Here is a 22,155-nt window from a genome sequence, read left to right as displayed (position 1 = left end):
AGGCTATCCTAGAACTTGCTTTGTAGACCAGGCTGGCCTCAAGCTCATAGAGACCTTCCTATCTCTGCCTCCAGAGTACTGACTGGGATTAAAGGCATTCGCTACCACACCAGTCTGAGCATTTCTTATTTTAAGAAATGTTACTTTCTAAGATGGGACATAAACTTAGAATATCTAAGTACAATTTCTCAAAAGAACGAGAACGTGCATGTTATTACATGCATGATCTAATAGCTAGAGAAAAATTCCTTTAAAGTATTAAAGAATTTTTTTTAATGTTGAGCACCTACTATTCACAGAAAAATTCCTTTATTTTCAAAATCAGATTTTATAACTAACATCAGAAAGTACAACTGTTTGGCATCCTTAAGTCATTTTTTAAAAAACAAGTTAGAAACTGTTTTAATTCTTTAAGAACCAGTTATCTCCAACATATGGTTAAAGAAGTAAATGGTAAGTTCTCATGTGATAAAAAAAAAAAAAGATTTTTGATCTTTAAAACTAAAGTACTATTTTAAAAACCACCAAATGCAATTTTACTACTCAGCTTCTACAAATTATCATTCATTGAAAATAAAAATCAAAAGACGTTTTCACTTCTCTATACTCAATACTTCTTTTCTGTTTGGGGGTTTTGCTGCTGTTTTTTGATGCAGGCTTTCTCTGTGTTAACAGTCAAACTCATTTTGTAGACCAGGTTACCAGGTTGACCACAAACCCAACAGAGATCCTCCCGCCTCTGCATTCCAAATGCTGGAATTAAAGACGTGCACTACCACTGCCCAGTTATGCTTAGTACTTTTATATAAATACTTTTCGACCCAACCTTTTCAAAAAAGGAACGATAAAGTCCTAAATATGTAAAGATATGCTAATCTAATATTAGTAGCACCATGTTTTTCATGGTTAATTAATATGGAAGACTGATGACCACTAAGCAAGGACAGGAAACAAATCTGGTATACATATTAATCTGGGCACAATCATCATTAGCTAGTGGTAATGAGGAGATCTTTGGAAAGCTAAGGCACACATAACAGACTCTCATTTTTTTCTCCTTAAAATAAAAGACCCATTGTCTATTTCTAAAGTGCCTTCCACATAATAGTAATACACCATTATTTCTAAATCTTGCAATACTGCCTTCATTTAATTTTCCAAACCAAATGGTAGGTTTGGAGTTTTTGTTTTGGAAGTTCCCCTACCCTTTGATTGGAGACCAAAGCAAAAGATTGTCTTTACATACTCTAAAACATGGGAAATATTGCAAAGTACAAACACATACACCTCGATGTTAGAAGTTACCTGAATACTGACAGGGAGCTCTCAAGACAAATCTGTCTGTAATTTAAGGACGAAGTGTGCAGTAGACCGAGAAGGATGGTAGTAACATATATTCCATTACATTTCCCTAAGAACTTTCCCTTAGAGTTCAACCATGTCTCTGTGTACAGCCATGGACGCTGATCTGGGCTATGAGATGAAAAGAATCAGAGCTACATCTTTCTGAAAATATATCAATCTAGATTATCATTATCAAAGCAGATCTGCAAAAACTCACACGTCCAAAGAAGGGCTCAGGTAGTATTCCCCGACACAGGATCTTGGTTATGTGTGTTAACGTAACACTCATAGGGCAGATAGTGTGATTAGCTCCTTTTTCTCCCTCAGTGAGATGCTGGGAGGTGGATGACTGAACCTGAAGACCCACCGTCGGTCTCCATCCTTCTCCTCCCCCACCTGCTCCTCACTCCTTTGCTTCACACCCTCTCGATCACATTCGAAGCTGAGAGGTGCCCCAGTAGCCAGTTTTATAGGGTCGTTGTCCTGGGGCGTTAAATGGGATCTAACGCCCTCGGACAGCCTGGGGTTGAATGCCATTGCTGCCAGCCCCCGAGGCTCACCTCTAGCTTGTGGTTGATCTGGGACACAGTCTGGGCTTTGTGGCAAAGCTGCGCAAAGCAGGAGCTAAGGCTGGTCATCTTCTGCCGCCCCTCGTAAGTGATGTCTGCCTGGTCCGGATCGATCTCCCCCAGAAGCAGATCCACATCCACGAAGGCCTTGTCAAACTCCTTCTCTAGCACCTCCAGCCACCGGAACATGGACACCCCGCCAGGGGAGACCCCCACAGGGCAGGAGGCACCCCCTGGGCCGCCGCCGGCTCCCGCCGGGCATGGGCCGCCCGCCGACATGGCGCCGTCCAGGGCCTCGCCGACTGCTGCTCACCCTGGCCGCCCGCCCCGCGCGAGGGGAACTGCTGGCACCGCGGCGCCCCTCGCGAGCGCACACAAGCTCCGCCGGTCCCCTCCCTTCTCTCGCGACGCCAACGCCGGCAGCGCAGCTCCAGAGCCGCAGAGACAGCGCGGCTGAAGCAGCGACGGCGCCACACGGAAGACCCGCCCGCATCCCGGCCCGCCCCCGCCGCGCATGCGTGGCGGAGCCCAGAACCAGCGCAGCCCAGAGGGAGGAAGTGGGCGGGGCCGTATGAGACCTTGGCGAATGAAAAGCCTCCGCCTCCGCAAGCCTGTCTGGCGGCCATATTGACGACTGGCAAAACCCTGAGAAGCCGGGAGATGTGGCGGCTACTTGCGAGAGGGACGGGCGGAGGAAAGGAAGGGATCCTAGTCGCCGAGGGAACTGGCAGCCGCCAGTTTGGCTTCACAGTGGGCGGGAACCGGTCCGCAGTCATCTGGGAAAGTTGCTGCTGAGGCGTCTAGGGCTCTCGCGGAGGGCCGTGTGAGCATGCGCAATAGCCACGTTTTCCCTTGGACTTTCCTGTTCTTACTTAGGGCGGGGTGGGTGGGTACACTGGCTGTTCTTGGTAAACCAGACAGTGCTTTCCAGGTAGAAACTGCCCGAAACTGTCCGTGGAAGCTGCTGACCTGGTTTTGCGGAATCAATGGCCTCTTCTTGTGTGGTTGACAAGTCTGCGTTCAGGGCCTACATGCTAGCTGCCCCACCTCAGCGGGGTTGCCTAACTTGGTAACCTAGTTTCCAGAATTTACTTCACTTAGTAAGAAGGTAAAGTGAAAGTGTTAACAGTGGGCACTCGGCACTCCTCTTACTACATCATGGATCATGTATTTCTAAAGCAGCCACTTATAAACTAGGATAGTGCCCCCTTCTGTGTCATTTTCATAAATTCATAGACATTGAGTACATGTCCTCGAGGACATAAAATCCCATGAAACGACCCTCCCTCAAGCTGAGCTCGTAAGCTAGTGAGGCTCGCACAACTTTTTCTTCCAATGTAAGGTGCGTTTAGCAAGGGTTTTCTCTGCATCCCGCCTCCCATCTCTTCTACTTGCCCACCTCCACTTCTGTCTAGTCAAAGAGTAGACAGTCTGGAAGGAAGGAGGCCAGACTAATTCGAGTAGGCTGGTAGGAACTGTTGTCTCCCCCCTTGCCTACGGGAGTATTTGGAGACTGAGTCCAGAATCTTTCGTAAGCTGTTCTTGGGACAGATCCTTCTAATCAATTATCAATCAAAACCCGCACGGCACTCTGTGCCTCTGATCAATAACTTAAAAAAACAACAGATTTAGTTTGCACTGTGGGTACCAATGCAAGACTGGTTAGCATCAAGCAATAAAGTATTTTGGCTTCAGCAAACTTAGCTACGTAAAACCTATGCAATCCTTCCCTGAGCATAAACAGACACCATCTCAGAAGACCTTGTACACCACGGTATAAAACGTCCTCTTCTAATGTTGCTTGTATTTTATTTGATTTTATGTATATGGGTGTTTTGCCTGCTTGTATGGTACTTCCATGCCCTACATGCGTGCATGGTGCTCACCAAAGCCAGAACAGAGTACCACATCCCCAGGAACTGAAGTTACAGATGCTCTTAGCTGCCATGTGAGTGCTGGGAACCAAATTCTTCTGAAACTTCCTCTGAACTCTCTCTCTCCAGCCTCCCTGCCTACCCCTTCCTCCTGCAGGTTTGTTATATTTTCACATGCATTATTTGCAAGAACATTGAGGAAGCTCCAGGCCATTTTCTCTAGTGATACTGTTCCCGCACCACCCCCCCCCCCAGGAACTTGAAATAAGTGAAAAATTACTATATGAGAATGATAAAATACTTAAAACGACAATAACAATAGCTTTGATGATTAAGAATGTGCTGTGATTCAGAGTTATCTCTTTGATTCTCAAAAAGTCCTGTGGTAGGTATAATTACTCTTTTATAAATGAATTGTAGACAGGTTAAGCATTTTAGTAATATCACAAAGCAGATTTCAATGTATGTGTCTTTCCTGTTGACAATAGGATACAGAAGAATACTACATCTCATGTTGCTAGTGTGAAAATATAAATTATAGTTCTTTAAAAATATTAAATTTATTATGTGAGAGATGCTAAACTGCATTTTGTTATGGATCAATGTTCTTATGGATGACAAAGGTCCTAATTTTCAGAATTATAGAACCCAGCTTCATTTCTGTCACAGCCTTTAAACTCCAACAAGTCATACCTGAGTCATGACTCAGGTGTATTTTATGTCACATTGTCCCTTCTCATTATCATGCTGTGCAGCAGTTGCCACATCCTGTGTGCGCACATATTGTCAGTCAGTGATGGTTTTAAATGCTCCTGAGATTTCCTAATAGGATGTCTCCGCCGCCTTGACTTGGGATTCTGCAATTCTGCAAGTCACAGTAGAACAGCAAAGGGGAGAAGACGCTCAGTGGTCAAGTGCTGCCATCTGTTGTCGGTATGCTCCATCTGCATTTGTCGCTTTTGCTGGGCTCAGCACTTGGCATCTCAGTACTTGGCACGTTCATTTTCACATGGCTGAGAAAAGACTGTGATATTTCTATTTTTAGTTGGATTGAAAAGATACTTCCAATAACTCATAACTCATGCTCATGTTATTTAGAATAAAACAATATAGTTAAAACCAATCCAATTTTATTTGGTCATTGTTGTTTTGACACAAGGTTTTGCTATGTATCTTTAGCTGGCCTAGATCTTGTTGTATAGACCAGGCTGGACTAAATCTCCTGGCAGTCTTCCTCTCTCTGCCTCATGATTGCTGGGATTCAGACATGAGCCATGATACTCAGCCTGACAATCTTATTTTGTTCATGTCGAGTTTCACACTAAAGACAGAGTGAAGACTGAGGAAACTAGAGAGAGGGAAGATGCTGATGTGTCCTCTGGTACCTGGTCGGTAGCTGTGACGTTAGTGAGTGCTGGAGATTCTTCTAGAGCACCTCCAACTCTACGGACACTTGGAAGTCTATGGAAAACCAGCCTGTCACAGGATAGGGAGACTATCAGTATTAAATGCTTCTCTGTTCCAGGCTTTATAAGCATCTCTTGTTCCTGTTAATTTCCTCTAACCCTGCTAGGAGTAGGAAAAGAGATCAGGTACTCTTGATAGTTATAAACAGTTGTATAAAGAAATACAAGGGAAGTTTGTTGCCATTTTATTTGCACAACATGGAAAAACCTCACAATATTGTACTTATTTCATAGTTACTGTATCTATTACATAACATTGCTACAGTTTATAATTTTAAGAAAGTCACGGAAAAGAAATAAACTAGCATTTCTGGGTGGCTTGTTCATCCTCATTCTTACTTTGTTTCTTTTTATATAATTTATATAATTGGGGGAAACTGATTGTTGTCATGTTCTAAAAATGTGAGAATTTAGTGGAGTAATTTAGGATTAGCTCAGCCACTCTTGCTTCCCTTCTTTCTCCTCATGTGAGTCTATGGACTCCATTCCTATTTAAGTTCCTACAAATATCTGCAATAGCTCTTTGTGATACTCATAGGAAACACCTTAGACTGCAAGCCCAAATCTGCAACATGCTTATACTGAAATCCCAGGTGCGGTCCTTGGAGATGGCTCAGTATGTAAAGTGTTTACTGCCCAAGAATGAAGGCCTGAGTTGAGACCTTTAACACCCTCTTTGGAAAAGTCAGATGTGGGGTGCATCTGTGGTCTCAGTGCCAGGAAGGAGGCAGAGACAGGAGGGACCGGGTCTTTCTGCTCAGCCCATCTAGCTGAGTCAATGAGATCCAGTTTCATTGAGCAATGAAAGCAATGAGAGACCTTGCTGCAAAAACTAAATTGGAGAATGACAAAAGAAGACACTTGAGGTCACCCTCTAGCCTCTTTATATACATGAATGGGCATGTGTATTTGCACACACACACATACACTTAAAAAGAGAACTCTCAAATTCTAACCTAGAAGCTGGACTACAGGAGGAATGCTATAACTATGGATAACTTTGATAGTTAAGATAGTTTACTATTGGCTGGGCGGTGGTGGCGTACCTCTTTAATCCCAGCACTCGGGAGGCAGAGGCAGGCAGATCTCTGTGAGTTCAAGGCCAGCCTGGTCTACAAGAGCTCATTCAAGGATAACTAGGACTGTTACACAGAGAAACCCTGTCTGGAAAAACAACAACAACAACAACAACAACAAAAGATAGTCCAGTATTTACCTAGGAAATTCTAAAAGCAGTTATTTTTCAAACATACTTTCGATACTTGTAACAGTGCATAGCTAACTAGACTTTTATATTGGCTATTGGGTTAGAGATATTTCTAAAATACACATTGGTCTTTTAAGTAGTATTTTCCCAATTTAAAGAAAAAGTTTTATTTAACAATATTCTGTCTTAAATATTAAGTCCAGTTTAACTTAAGCTTCAAGAATTACTTTTCCTGTCCCACAGTTAGAGCTTCCCAGATGCTATGTTTTGTGTATAGACAAACTTAAAGCCTGACAGAAACTTTTCAATCCTGTTTCCTTGTCTGTTTTCCTTTGTTCTGCTAAGACTAGCTTTAAATTCTTCTCTACTGAGACCCGCTTCACACTCTTCGCCTCCCCTCTCCCACAGCTCATTATCCAAAGCCGCTATCTATCAATGGCTATCAGCATTTACCGGTCATTGATTCTTTCTCTTTATTCCCTGTCAAGTTACTGTTTACTTCTCAGCTTGTCCAGTCTTTACAGATCAAACACAAACGCCCCCTCATTAACCTCCCTCATTTATGTTTCTAAAGGTTACTTCTGTAAGCGCTGTCCCTGCAAGAAGCGCGTTCTAAATGACCTTCAGCATTTTCTTTTCTTTGTACTTTGATTTGAAAATACAAGTTCTGCTTTGGCAGAACTTGTTCTGAGGCTTGCTTTTGCAGGCTGGTTTTGAACTCACTATTCTCCTACCTCAGTCTCTTGAGTGCTGGAACTTTAATAGTGTGCCATTCCCAGCTATCTTCATTTTATAGGAGGGAAAAAAAGGAAATGTAGAGTGTGTGTTTTTTTTTCTGTTTCACTTCAATTCATTTGTTAAACATGCTCCAGAATAAACAATTTTAAAAGAATCATGTATGCATTTTTTAAAAAAATCCTTAAAGTATCTTTTTTTAACATAAGAAATCCATGTGTTCTTATTTTTTTCTTATATTTTGTTCTTAGCATTTGGCTAGTCAGTTTGTAGCCAGATCATAAGCTGATTGCCCTAGTGCCAGATCAGGTGCAATTTAGGCAACTCAATTTCTTTTCTGGATTTCAGTTTTCTACGGATAGCAGGGAAGACGTTATCAAGTATATCATCTCTAAGTTTTCTTCTCATGCTGACAGCCAGTGGCACGAATTAAAATTCATCAAAATGTCACACGAGTGAAGTCCTCCATTTAACGTAACAGAAATAATCATTTAAAAGACATTTCTAGGGAGTTCTTCATGGTGCCTTTTGTGGTAATGGCTCTCAAAATGTTACAAACAAAATATTATGTAACTTCAGAGTACAGACCAATTATTTTTGATCCTTGATTTTAATAAATCAGGAAAGGACAATATCCATTTCCTGATGCTTTTGTTTTTTTTAAACAATGGCACTACTAATATTTTGGACTGCAGAACTTCCTTCCGATGGATTCCTTCCTACAGCCTGTCCTTGATGTTTAGCAGCATCTCTGCTTGTCCATGAGAGGCCAATGGTACTGTCCCTTCCCCTGCAGTTCCACGGTTCACTTTGCAGGGTGTCCCAGGAAGGGCCCTTATGGTACTCTTGATTCTGGTCATAACTTAGAAAAAGCTTTCTCACTGCGCCTGTAGCCCTTGAAGTCCTGCAAACAAAGGAGGAGGAACTCCTCTTGGCAGGAACTCGCTTAGGTGGCACCTGCCTTGGTTTCCAGACACAACAGCCACACTGACAGAAGAAGAGGTGAAATCTACATCATAAATCAGAACAGAACCTGGGAGAAGCTACTGCTGGGAGTACAAACCATCGTTGCCATAGAGAACTCAGCTGATGTCAGGGTCATCTTTTCTAAGAACACTGGCCATTGAAATTTCCTGAAAATTAGTGCTGCCACCGGAGCCATTCCTATTGCTGGTCTCTTCATTCCTAGGCTCTTCGTTTACCTGATTCAAGCAACTTTTCAGGAGCCAGGTCAGAAGAAGTGACTGTGTCCATTACCATCAACCCCTTACAGAGGCTTATTATATGCACAGATTCTTCTCCGTAATGTGAACAAGCCCATTTGATGCAGCCGGAGAGCTCCCTCCGCTGGTGAAATGGGCTGAATGACAGCTCTTGCTCAGCCTGAGGTGACAGACTGGTCTGAAGAGGTAGCAACAGAGCTTGTCCACTGAAAACGGGAGTGCCAATGCAGCTCCTGGGAACTGGTCTGTAAATCTCACTGCTCAGGACACTGAATGAGTTGGAACACCACAGATTGGTTGCAAGCTGTTCTGCAAACACTGAAGCAAAATAGAAAATAAACAGTTTCTTTAAAAAAAAATACTTTCAGTAGAGACAGAGTAAAGATAAGTTAGGAAGGAACTTGGTTTGAGAAGCTGAACAAAAAACCTAATCCAAGCCCAGTTAAATTCCTTGAGACTGTTGTTTTCTGTGTGGAAAGATTAAACCTAGGTTCTGGGGCTCATATTGAAGAGAGCTGTTGGGTAAGCCATTGTATTTCCATGCTTGAGAAATACATATAGCATTCCTTTACCTGGTACAAACATCAGAAGTACTCTGGGTCCTCTGATGTGAAGAGGCAGATGGCTTTTCCCTGGTCTTAGTGACTCGGGTTCAAGAATTAGAAACCTGAACTGTATGTGGCTACTCTTTGGTTGGCATGTGGAAGCTCCAGATGTCAGTAAAGGGAAGATGGGCAGCAGGGAAGTTCCTGTGGGGGTTGTTTTTTTTTTTGACAGGGTCTTCCTATATAGAGCAGGCTTGTCTGGAACTCGCAATCTTCCTACCTCCATTTCCTGGTGTTGAGATTATGGTGCTCCACCATGCCAAATCTATGGCTACTTCCTAGCACAGTAGATAGGGAAAGGAACCCTTCACCTCCAGATTAGATGCTACACACCAGGAAAGTAACTTCGAGTCATCTGTTTAGCAACACGCAAAGTCACACATGTCTAGTGAGCTCTTCTCTTGTCTTTTCAAAGCCAAAGCAAAGAAAGGGGCTAGAAAAACAATGTTTAACTTTGGGACAGGACTAAAGCTGAATGTCTCCCTTTCGTGCTATCTTTCTTAAATTTTTATAATATTTTGAGGTGTGTGACTGACAGGGGTGGGGGTGAGGGCAGGCATGCAAAGGTTGTAGGATAGCTTTTAAAAGTCAGTTCTTACCTATCAGGGATTGAACTCAGATCATCAGGGTTGTAGGCAGGTGCCTTTACCACGGAGCCATCTCAACTGTCCTTTTTATTTTCTTCCAGGTTTTTTAAAATCAGCTATGTACTTTGATATTGGTAATTTTTGAAAACTTAAAAAGTATTATTAGATAAAAGCAATAAGGTAGTTAAAGGCAGAACATTAGTGAAAAAGTAATCTTTTTATCACTGTTTGCCTCTGATAAAATTAAACTACAACAACAGCAAAAACCCACAAAGAGATGAAGAAAACCATCTGTAAGGCACATAGTACTGGTACCCTGGATATCAAATCAGTGAAACTGGTTTCAGATTGCAATCATATCAAAGAGCTGAGGGCTCACTGGAGCTTTTCTGCATTAAAGGGTTGCTCTGAAGCACTCTGATAAAGTTCAGTTCTCTGTTAAACTCTTCCAAAGGCCTCAGCAGGGATGCTTTGTAAAGGGCAAAAAGCCACATCAGAGAATCACCCCAGATACACGACCCTGTCCATCTATACCCTTACAAGATTTCACAATCAGCAAATCCCTCTGAAGAAAATAAAGGCCCTTTGTACTATCATTACAGGAAGATCAAGGTAATAGACCTATTTTGTGTTTCATTTTTAATAGAGTTAATATTTTTGAGAAAGCTATTTTCCCGAACATTGTATTTGGGTGAATTAAGAGATAGGTAAACCAAGTTCCTTATCTGCGGCTCTAAATATCTCTCATTGTAACCCATTGTTTCATCTAGCAATAAAAGGGCGCTGAAACAATAACAGGGAGAGAATCGGCCTGTTTCCCCTTAATAATTAATGTGAGAAGAAAACACCTGCTTGCCCGGGTCCTGCAAAAAATGGTTTTAATACAGGGTCACAGAAAATGCAAAGGTTTTATGGCCCACTATAAACCAGCTCTTTGTCTTTTCCCACTAATTCCTTAGTGTCACATTTAACAAAACGAGGAAACTTCAGATAATAGGAGTGTTTGCAGATTAGACTAGCAAGCCATAAATAACATGGGGTTTTGTTCACCTAGCGATATTAAGGCAGCTTATCAATGTTTACGCCCTTCCTCTTTGTAATGATTGCTAACCCAGGCAAATGGAGTTTTCCCCCTCTGTCCTCTCACACTGACAGAGTACACATTCATACGATCCTGTTATCAGAGTCCATGGTATAAAGAGTACGGTGTCACCTAAACAGTTGCTTGCTACCCGCAAAATTCTGTCTGGGAAGATGCTCCTGCTTTGTGCTTTCGTCCTTTGGCTCTCTCTTAGCAGTGGCCTCAGCGCCTACTGTCCAGGACGATGCAGCTGTGATCCTATGCAGTTCGTCCAATGCTACAGGCTCATGGAAGTACCTTCAGGCATTCCTTCCACCACCAAGAAACTCTACATTAGCCACAGCAGAATCCAGCACCTCCAGGTAACCCTGTCGGTCTTCTCTGACGTTGCTACAGTTTTATTCTTGGGGCAGGGTGTCCGTTGAGTTGTGGGATTTTTATCTTGAATCATCCAAATCAGGCTCTTACAGTACCTGCTTCCTGGGCAGTAGTGAGATGCTCTATGCCTCTGGATATTTCTTTTTAGGGAACTTGTCACAAATACCCTGCCCTGAAAGTCAGAATTTTATTTCTATCCAACAATTTTAGAACCAAGGTTTAACAAAGTAGAGATGAAGAATGGGGCTCTTCCTTACAGGGCACATTGCCCAACCTGGAGAACAAGTCCTTTCAAAGGAAAAGGTTTCATTTTATTCGACAGATAGCAGAACAGAGTATCACAAAACTATCAAAATGAACTGGCAGACCAGACTCAATCCTACAAATTTACATGCAGTTGGAACCCTGGTGTTTCTGAGAACCAAGGGGAGATATGTGGTTTTGATTTTGTCAAGCTACTTGCAGTTCTCATGATGTGTCCTAAATGATAACTTGTTTGCTTCTGCATCCAGAAGACTCTGGAAATAGTATTACAGATTGGTCTGACTTTCGTAAGTTAAAGGAAATTGATTTTTGATCTTTGGTGTTTCAGAAGGCATCAGGAGACAAGGGCTCTCTCTAGATACATGACCATCTCAGACAAGCTATTAACAAATCTTCGTGCCTCAATTTTTATTCTTGACGAAGTGAGAAGGCTGCATTAGATAAGTCATCTAATCGATAGAAAAGTCTATGGCTCTGTGATTTTCCCTTCAGTATTCCCTGCTACTGGCTCAGAGCTCCAAGCCATACGATAAGGAAATAGTTCTCTGAGAACTAGAGAGCTAACTTCTCTCTGAGAAACCTTAGGTGAAGCAATCTCTCCTCCAAAATAGAGACACCTATGCACTTTCATTTGGTTGAGAATTTTCCCTCGGAGTGTCTTAGTTTAATATAAATAGCATGGAATTACTGTTCAGGCTCAACAGGCACAGCTATCTGCATCTGTTTGCTTTCCCTTCTACTCTAATTGTACCTAATACCAGAGAGCAAAGCTGACCTTGCCTGTTGGGTCTTAGCATTTAGACAAGACAGCTGGGTAAATGTGAGACACTTAAATATTTGTTCTGGGACCTCAGCTGCCTGCAGAATCTGGTAATGATTCTGCCACTTTGTTGTCAGTTGATGACTCATCAAATTCTGTTACTGAATGAGACAATCTGTCACCTGTTGAGGCTTGTTGGATAGCAGTATTTCCAGGACTTAGTTGTCTCTTGGAAGGACAGGTCACATCAGAAAGATTGATGAAAGACAGTTTGTTTTGAGGGGAAAACAAAGAGCTCCAAGTGACCGCATTTCCCGTGAATACAATGTCTATTCTACAGGGAATACAAGGTATATTCTATTTATTTAGTTTGGACTTAACAGAATTAGCCCCATATGGAAAGAAAACCAACTTTGAGTAAAGCCTCATGTTATTAGTAACATAAATTTTGTATGACTTTATTATAAACACTAATATAAGCAGCACTTTAATGGGATTATTATTTGTTCGTGCAATTTAACTGTGTTTGGGATTGCGAATGTCCTGCTTGAGCTTCAGGATAAAAGACTAAAAATTCTGCTTCTGCCCTTAAGATAAGAGGAATTTTACTTATTCCATTGACCTGTAAAAATTCCTGCTTCTCTGAGGTTCATGCTTTTGGACCATTATAGTCTTCCTTTACCCACTTTACACTTTACACTACATGTCTCTCCCAGCAAGCTCATTGTTCTCCCATTCATCCTAAGTCCTGCATCTCCTAGGGAGTGTTTATTCTCTATGTGATGCCTAGTCTAGTGTCCCGGTCTCATGCCTCCTTGGTCTCAAAATGAGACCATTTTCTCCATTCCACCTTTCCTTAGCCATCTTAGTTTTATCATTTGGTTCTCTGAAAATCGCGTCTCATACCTCATCCTTCCCTTTACCTCCATAACCATCTCCATCCCGAAGATCCCGACTTCTCCTTTCAGTTGCCCCTCTTACCTTATGGAGACTCGGAGTCCTGAATTTACCCACGTCCTCCCAGATGCTCAGTTTATTTCCTATTTTCCTTCTTTCTCTACTGCTTCTCTCTGCAACCCACATTTCATTATCTAAACCCCCTGCCAGCAAGGACTCAACCTACAAGAAGGTGTTTATTCTCTTTTGTTTCTCCTATACCTAGACAAGCAGGTGTTGCTGGAGATGTTCACACATCAGATGGCTTGGGGCCACCGTGAATACAAGGTCTCCAAACTCATCTGTGTTTTGTTCATCCTTTTTTAAAATTTAATTTGATTTATTTGACGTGCATTGGTGTTTTGCCTGCATGTATGTCTGTGAGATCCTCTGGAACTGAAATTGCAGACAGTTGTGAGCTGCCATATGGGTACTAGGAATTGAACCCACCCTCTGTGGAAGAGCAGCCAGTGCTCTTCACCTCTGAGCCATCTCTTTGGCACCCCATTTTTCCTTTCTTCCTTACTTTCTTTTGTTCAGGTTTACCCTACACTCCCACAATTTTCTACAGTTCCAGTACAGCTTTGGGTGTCCCAGTCAACGCTGCTGCTTCACTCTCAACAGATGGCTGGCGGTCCAGTCTGCTGACAGAGCCTGACAAAACTCCCATCATTCCTGCTCAGTGTGTGCTAACACTATGTCCTTCTCACCTCTCTCCAGTCCTGGCTCTGGTGTTCTCCACCCCCACATCAGCAGTAGCCATTTCCTCCCTAGCACTTGGTTCTAAACCGCACACTTGCTCCTCTTATTACAACAGTGAAGACCTCATCATTTTGTTCCTCTTCTCCCTATCACCTCCCTTTATTTTCCAGACTCTGTGCCTGTTTCAACTTCCCCACTACACCTCTTCTTTCTTCTTCTCCCACCCCCCACCATCCCAAGACAGGGTTTCTCTGTGTAGCCTTGGCTATTCTGGAACTCACTCTGTAGACCAAGCTGGCCTTGAACTCACAGAGAACTGCCTGCCTCTGCCTTCTGGGTGCTGGGATTAAAGGTGTGAGCCACCACCTCCTGGCAAAGCTATTTTTTAAGTATTTTGTGTGTGTGTGTGTGTGTGTGTGTGTGTGTGTGTGTGTGTATCCATGCAAGTGGAAGTCAGAAGGCAACTTGTGGGAGTTCTCTCCTTCTATTATGTGGGTCCCGGGGATTGAACTCAGGACCTTGAACTTGGCAGCAGGTGCTGTGTCATTTCTCAAGCCCTCTCTTTTTTAATTCACTGCTGTTTGATTCCTTCCTTTTCCATGTAATTAAAATTCTAAATCATGACTGCATACTTCCATTTTCTGAAAATGTTCAGTCCCGTGTCCTTTGTGAAACCATATATCTATGCCTCTGCATTTTATCTTTTTGTTCACTTATTTTTCTGTACAGTCCTCCCTCCCCCTCCCTCTCCCCTCCCCCTCTCCCCTTTGAAGTTTCTCAGTAAGTCGTAATTACTAAACAATGTCCTTATGTGACCTCGGTGTATCTCAACAGTGATGTTTCCTCTACCCGATTCTTTAGTACACAGTTTCCCCCATATTTCAGATTTATTCAGCTGTCATTGGGATTCTTTACTTAGGTATAAATGAGAATCTCAAAATAACATGCCTCAAACTAATCTTTTTCCCTATGCTCAGAGTCTGCTGTGATTGACTTCTTTAACTTAACAGAATATTCTCAAGGTCCATCCATACTGTAGCCTGTGTCAGAATTTCCCTCCTTTTAAAGGCTGTCTGGATTTTACTATGCACACACACACACATATATATAATATATATACAATATAATATATATAGTAAATATCTGATATATATGTATATATCATATGAACGATAGGCCATTTTTCACAGTAGTCATCAGACATTGTATTCTTTCTTCATTTTTTCTACTGTGAGACAATAGTGCTATGAATACTTGTGTTTCAGTACAGAAGTTTTTGTATGGACCTAGATAGTCCCTTTCTTTGATATCTACATAGGAATATGTTTTTCATGAAATGGGGATCCTACCACCATTTTGAATAACTCTTGGGCCATCTTCCACAGTGGATACATGATTTTGTATTCCGGCAGCAATTTTGACACCACCAACCGCTCCGCGTCCTCTCCGACTATCGCTGTCTGTTTTCTTTGTGCTTGTAGCCATCATAATGGCTTCAGGCAGTATTTTGTGCAGTTTTGATTTGTGCTTCTCATCAGTTAACAACATTGAACTATTTTCATTTACTTGTTGGTAATTTACACATTGTTTTAGGGGAAGTATAAATGCAAATTCAATGCTTTTTAAAGTTAGGTTACTTGTATTTTAATTATCAAGTTGTAAGCATGCTTCAGACAGTCTAAGTATAGACTTATACTATATTTATTTTTTTTGCTATAGATACTACTTGCAAAGTTTTTTTCTCCCAGTCTGTGGGCTGTTTTCATTTTTTTTTTTTTTTGGCAGCATCCTTTCAATGCACAGATGTTGTTTGCTTTAAATTGGTCTGGTCTCTCTTTTGTGTGCCTGTCTGTGTTTCGCTTGTGCTTCCAGCCTTGTGTCTAAGATGCTTCACCTCACTCAAGGTTGGGAATATTTATGCCTGTACTTTCCTCTGAGAGTGTATAGCTTTAGCTCTCATGTTTAGGTCCACACTCTACATCCAGTCCATTTTTAAGTGTGGCATGAGAAAGGAATCCTCCTTACCTCTTTATATTCTCCATCTTCTCCTATTGCTGTTCACTAACTCATGTTTACTTTCAAGCCACAGTGAAATACTTGCTTGTACTAGTGAAAGACGTGGAAAGCATGTGGTACGAAAGCATCACGTGAACACTGCCAGGGCTGTCTCGCTGAGAGGTACAGATTCAGTTCAGTTCCTTGTGTCCACGTCTGCAAAACAGAACTAAATCACCCCACAGTTGTCATTCAAACTTCTACAAGCCCAAGTGTTATATTTCCTTCTAAGGAAGAGGTCAAATGTGAATATAGTTGTGGTAGTCAATTAAAATTATTCTAATGTACATTATTACTATTATTATTATTCGTGTGTGTGTGGAAGAGAGTTATATCAATTTCCAACTGGGCAACTTAACAGTGGGAATACAGGTTATTTTTATTATTTTTCCACATTTCCCCAGAACATTAAGATAATTTATAGGAAACAAATATTTCTTTCATAATCAGAAAAAGAATCTACTTGCTGGTTGCCTCATATAGGTCAGAAGCCATCTCCTTGTGGGATTGGCGGTTTTGTCATATATTGGACCTCCAAAGAGTCCAAAGCGGGAGTGTGTGACACCCTGACAGTTGGACCACAGCCTGCCCCAGACTGAAACCAGAAGACAAGTCTCTCATGGGAAAGCCAGTGGAGGCAAACCTGCTCCACAGCACATCGCTTGCTTTGTCTTGTTAAGAAACCCGAAGAAGCTGCCAGCCACGCCAAGGTTAGCTGTAGGGCAAATGCATCTCTCTCCACTTTTGTGCACACATCCTTGCTGAGGTCATGGAAAGGGGAAATCCGGTCTGGCAAATTCATTTTCCCATTGTCAGCTCAGCAAACCCATTCTGAATGCTTAAAATCAGAGGATGATTTCTTCACCAAAGTATCACCAGAATTCTACGTTCTCTACTCAAGTATGTTACAGCCATAAGGTTCCTAAAAATATACACTTGAAGAAGAAACCTATGCTAGTCCACGTGCTGTCAGCATACGCTTGGGCAGGCAATTTCAATCTTTCTTCTTTTTCTTTTTCTGAGGCAGGGTTTCTCTGTATAACCACTCTGACTGTACTGGAACAGTCTGTAGACCAGGCTGGTCTCTAACTCACAGACATCTGCCTGCCTAGTGCTGGGACTAAAGGCGTGTGCCACCACAGCCCGGCAATTTCAATCCTTAATCCTTGGCTGTCATCTTTGAAGAGTCCATAGACATACTTTATAAAAATGAAACAGTAAATCTTTAGAAAATGGTGGCTATTTTAGTTAATAGCCATCAAAACTAATTCATGCTCTGAGAAAAATAATAAAAAAATATTTTCCATGCTAGTTAAAGAAAAAAAAATCTAGCTACTAGATTCAGGTAGGATGTGGCAGCATCTATTTATTATCCAGGTTGCTCTCCACACTTCATAAAAGGAGTGAAAGCAAATTGAAACTTGGACAGCATGCTTTAGCTAGTCCCAAAATGAATCGCCCATTCGGATCCATGCGGATGACTCATACAGCATTATCAGGGTTTATGGTCGACCACTGAGGATAAGCAGAAGTATTAGCAACACCAAATTCTTCTTTGGGGATCCAACAGGTCATGAAGTGAAGGTCCATGTCTATTTCTGACTTTATATAAAAGAGAAACACCTAGGAAAGGTCCTTTCAGAGCTCAGCGTGCAAGTGGAACAGGCTGGTTCCTTTTGGGAGAGGGCGACTGAAATTCCCCAATGATATGGGAGACCCATTTGTCCTAAAACTGTGTAAATTTGTGTTTGAATCTGGAGTTCCGTTTGAAACGTTATGATTATAGGCCAAACACAGTAAAAAAAAAAAATGGTGTGGCTTTGGAATCCATAGATCTTTTGAAATGTTTCACTACTTCCTGGTCTTCTCATCTCGATACTAATATTGGCAATGGCAAACTTAAAATGCTGTTGGGAATCTGTAGGGAATATTTAAGAAAGTGCATGGCAGTCGTCAGTACTGAGCAAGTGCAAGGAAACACTTGCTGTGAGAATGAGAGCTAATTAATGTAGCTGATGGATCACCCAGAAGGTACCGAACACCAGCAGCAATGTATACCTTAGTGCCCATGTGTACTATAAGGACACACGGATGCCTTTGTCTCTTTGCGAAACTTTTCCATTGGTGAAGAATAAATTGGGGATAGAAAATAATTAGGCTTATTTTCCAAATTAAGCATAACTGAAAGCGTTTTGAGCAATAGCCCAGTGACAGAGGAATCTGTGATATTTGAGCTTTTGCTTCTCATGTTTTTCCTCTTGTAATCGTAGTTTTTAGGATAAGAAACTTTTTACCGTCTGTTGAGCCATTTGTAGATTGTTGAACTTCTCGCTATTGTAATGCAACAAAAGAACACTCTAGGGCATGAAGCATTGTGCAATTTTTATGTACTGCTGCCTAGAAAAGAATTTCCTGGATCAGAAAAAAAATGTAGCAAGAGTTGACTAATATCTGCCAATAGTGTGTAAAAGGGTGCTTTTAATGTCTTACACTGACGGGAGCTGTATTAGTCAGGTTTCTCAAGACCTAAGTTGGGAGGCAGATGTGGAGGGGAATTCAGGAAGAGTTGTGGAGTAGGGGGTTAGGGATGGTAATGACCTGATTACATTATAAATGTGTATGAAATTAAAAATTTATTTAGACTTGATTTTAAATTATTATTCTAAGAGATAATTTAAAGAAAAACTCAAAAGGGAAGTCTGAAATATCACTAGTCTTGCACTGGTAATGTGTACTTTTTTTTGGCCGAATCTTAATTTATTTCTCTATTTTCTTATCCACTCCCTTCTCTCTCTCATCATCATCACTATTACTGCTGCTGCTGTTGTTGCTATTTTGCAGCTATCTAACTTCACGGGACTCTTGGCTCTGGAAGATTTTATTCTGCTGGCCAGTGGAACAGAGTCTGTAGAAAATGACACCTTCAAAGCTCTGAGTACTTTAAGGACCCTGGAACTTTGGAAAAATAAATTGAGACGAGTCCCCAGTGCTCTCCCAGCCAACCTCGAAGTGTTAAAATTAAATGATAATTTGATATGTGTTCTACATAGATCAGATTTTGAAGGACTGAAGAAATTAAAAGTCCTTGAACTTAAAAACAACTTGATCTCTTCCCTGTCTCCCAGCATATTCCCCTCGCTCATCAGTTTGAGAAGTCTGGTGGTGGATGGAAACAATATAGAGTCTATAGCTGGACCACTGAACCTTCCGCATCTGAAGTACATGAGCATGGAGAACAACAAACTCCATCTTATACCAGGGAATGTCTTCGCTTCTTTGCAGAATTTGCAGTTCCTCAGTTTTAGTGGTAACTTTCTGACGAAAATCCCTATAAATCTACCCAAATCCTTGCTATCATTAAAGATGGAGAGAAACCAGCTCAAAGTCATTAGGTTTCGAGATGTGAGACACTTGGAGAACCTGTCCCATCTCTACCTGTCAGAGAACTTCCTGTCTTCTATTGATGGGGCACAGGTGCTTACCAATTTAACTACTCTTGAGGTCTCCCAAAACCGGCTTCAAACGTTGCCTCCCAGGCTGCCCGCAAGGTTACAGAAGCTCGACTGTAGCAGTAACTTCATCCAGAAAGTGACGGCGCCAGAATTTCAGGACCTCCGAGACCTGAAACATCTGTTTCTCGACAACAATGTTGTCAGCTTGTTTGAGGCGGGAGCCCTTCAGAGGTGTTCTCAGCTGTCCAACCTGGCCCTGGAGCAGAACCTGCTATTGTCCATACCTCTGAGGTGAGTGAATACTGTCATTTGCTGTAGGTTCCAGAAGCATTCTGCCGGCACTGGGACACACCAGCTGCCAAGCAGAGTCATCAGTTGGAAAAGAAAACTAGGGCCTACAGTCAGAAATTTCCAACAGTGGTTGAGAATCCCCAGCGTGCAAACCGAATTCATAGGGAATTAATGTTTGCTGTTGGAACAATACACACAGGTGCTATTGAGAGTGACAAACACACTGTAGAAAGTATATCTTGATTTCTAAGTATATGATATGTGTAACTGACTGACTAGGCATGGGTAGCCACTAGCAAGGACACCAGGAAACATGGATGGGGAATATTTGGTAAGATACTTTTAGTTTGAAAAACATCAAGGTAGTACTTACGTGGGAAAATTTAAATCTATAATTTAATTCCTTGTTATAGGAAGAATATGAGAAAGCCTCATATTCTTCAGGGTGCTATGACCCAAGGGCTGAAGCAGGCTCTGCATATCTGTCTGTGTCTGTACGGTTGGGTAAGTCTATCAGCCTTGGTCTTGCCTTCTGTTTCAGCTTTCTTCTTTGTCTTCTCTCTTTCTGGTCCCTCCTCTACTTTCCTCTCTTTCTCCCCATCCTTTTCCCCCTCTCTTCACCTCCTCCTCCTCCTCTCCCTCCTCCTCCTCTTCCTCCTTCTCCTCCTTCTTTCTATTTTCCTCTTTCTCTTCCTCTCTCCTCGCCACTCACATTTCCCAGATTCCCTCTCCAAATATTCTTCCCTCCATACACACTTCACTTCAACCGTTTCCCTAACTACTCAACTGTCCCCTTAACCACACAACCATCCCCTTAACTACTCAGCCATCTTCTTAAATACTCAACTATTCCCTTAACTATTCATCCATCCCCTTTACTACTTAACTACCCCCTTAACAACTCAACCATCCCCTTAACTACTTAACCATCCCCTTTAACTACTCAATTATCCCCCTAACTACTAACCCATCCCCTTAACTACTCACCCATCCCCTTAACTACTCAGCCATTCTCTTAATTATTCAACCATCCCCTTAACTATTCAGCTATCCCCTTAACTACTCACCCATCCCCTTAACTACTCAGCCATTCTCTTAATTCTCAATCATCCTCTTAACTACTCAGCTATCCCCTTAACTGCTTAGTCATTCCCTTAACTATTCAGCTATCCCTCTAACTACTTAACCATCCCCTTAACAACTCACCCATTCCCTTAACTACTAATAATCTAGTCATAAATTTACATCTGTGTGCATGTGTTTGCGTGGAGCACATGTCAAGGCTCATTCATGTGTGGAGGCAGAGAACAACCTGCCAGTGTTGGATTTCTCCTTCCATCATGTGAGTCTTGGGGACTGAATTCAAGCTGTCAGTCTTGGCAGCAGGCACCTTCACTAGCTAAGCCATCCTTGCTCCCCCCCAATTTACTTTAAGACATAGCATGCTGTTTATTGTATCTATTTAAAAATTTTAAAATCTTTTCAACACTTCATCAAAAAAAAGAACTTCTTGTCCTGCCCACTATCTTTATCAAGTTTCTTATAATTAATATAAGCTTCTGGCTTCCATACACTCCCATGGTGCCCACTTTACATAATTCATTATTATTTACAAAGAATATCAGGAAAGGAAGAGTTATCTTCATTTGTTTATTTATCGTTTATTTGTTATTTATTTATTTATTCATTCATTCATTTATTTATTCATTTATTTATTTATTTATTTATTTATTTATTTATTTATTTATTTGGTTTTTCGAGACAGGCTTTCTCTGTGTAGCTCTGGAGCCTGTCCTGGAACTCTATCTGTAGACCAGGCTGGTCTTGAACTCACAGAGATCTACCTGCCCCTGCCTTCCCAGTCTTGGGACTAAAGGTGTGTGCCACCACTGCCCGGCTAGGAAGAATTATCTTTAATATGTACAGATTTTTTTTCCTGAGCTGGAAAGGAGCTTTTATTGTGTAGTGTGATATCTGTAGCCAGTACAAAACATCAAAAAGTGATTTCCCCTTCCCCGCAAAGGGACTTTAACAATTTGAGCAGTGAGCTTCTTTGTACTCTTTCCTGTCTGCCTTCCATGCTGTTTTCAGATGGTCTTGTCTCCGCATTCAGATGCCTCCTGTGTTAGGGAGTGATTTGTCTGTGATATAGCTACAGAGGCTTCCTCTTCTTTTGTCCTCTAACTTTGAACAAGGCTTTTGCAATACAAAATGTTTTAGGTTTATTGATTTATCAGTTTTTAATAACATCTAGATTTTGAGTCATAGAAGCTTTTTTAATAGAATTAGTAATTTAAATTTTATGATAATATTGTATAATCACACATTAGCTCATTATTTTATAACTTCTAAAATATTGGACATTAGGGTTTTGTTGGTTTTTGCTGTTATAATTCAATATGCTACAAACATTTGCAAATAAATCTTTATGAATTTTTCCTATTATTTCCTGGCTGGAGTTATGACATTATTTAAACTTGTTACATTTCATTACATTGTTTCTGAAAAGAAACCAACTGATGATTTCTTCAATAGTTTTTAGTGTATCTTTGGGAGAGGAATGCTTTAAAGTTTAAAACCGAATCATTTTGTAATTTCATACGTCATAACATGCAGCTAGTTTCCT

At 41.4% G+C, this 22,155-nt stretch overlaps 2 protein-coding genes across 3 annotated transcripts in view; one reads left to right on the top strand and one right to left on the bottom strand.

The window, feature by feature from the left end:
• Positions 1 to 2,403, bottom strand: part of Gopc (golgi associated PDZ and coiled-coil motif containing) — a 44,602-nt gene extending 42,199 nt beyond the window's left edge. For both annotated transcript variants that reach the window (XM_038338976.2, XM_038338977.2), the window contains exon 1: positions 1,905 to 2,403. In XM_038338976.2, coding sequence (XP_038194904.1) covers positions 1,905 to 2,192 — 288 coding nt within the window. In that variant the 5' untranslated portion in view covers positions 2,193 to 2,403. The remainder of the gene's footprint in view (positions 1 to 1,904) is intronic.
• Positions 2,404 to 10,864: 8,461 nt separating this feature from the next.
• LOC119820258 (nephrocan) overlaps positions 10,865 to 22,155 on the top strand; it is an 11,855-nt gene continuing 564 nt past the window's right edge. The window contains exons 1-2 of the mRNA XM_038338379.1: positions 10,865 to 11,053; positions 18,628 to 19,529. Coding sequence (XP_038194307.1) covers positions 10,865 to 11,053; positions 18,628 to 19,529 — 1,091 coding nt within the window. The remainder of the gene's footprint in view (positions 11,054 to 18,627; positions 19,530 to 22,155) is intronic.

This window comes from Arvicola amphibius, chromosome 8, assembly GCF_903992535.2.
Source record: "Arvicola amphibius chromosome 8, mArvAmp1.2, whole genome shotgun sequence".
Lineage (NCBI taxonomy): Eukaryota > Metazoa > Chordata > Mammalia > Rodentia > Cricetidae > Arvicola > Arvicola amphibius.
Note: the sequence above shows the minus strand (reverse complement) of the source record. Positions and strands in the feature narration are given on the sequence as shown.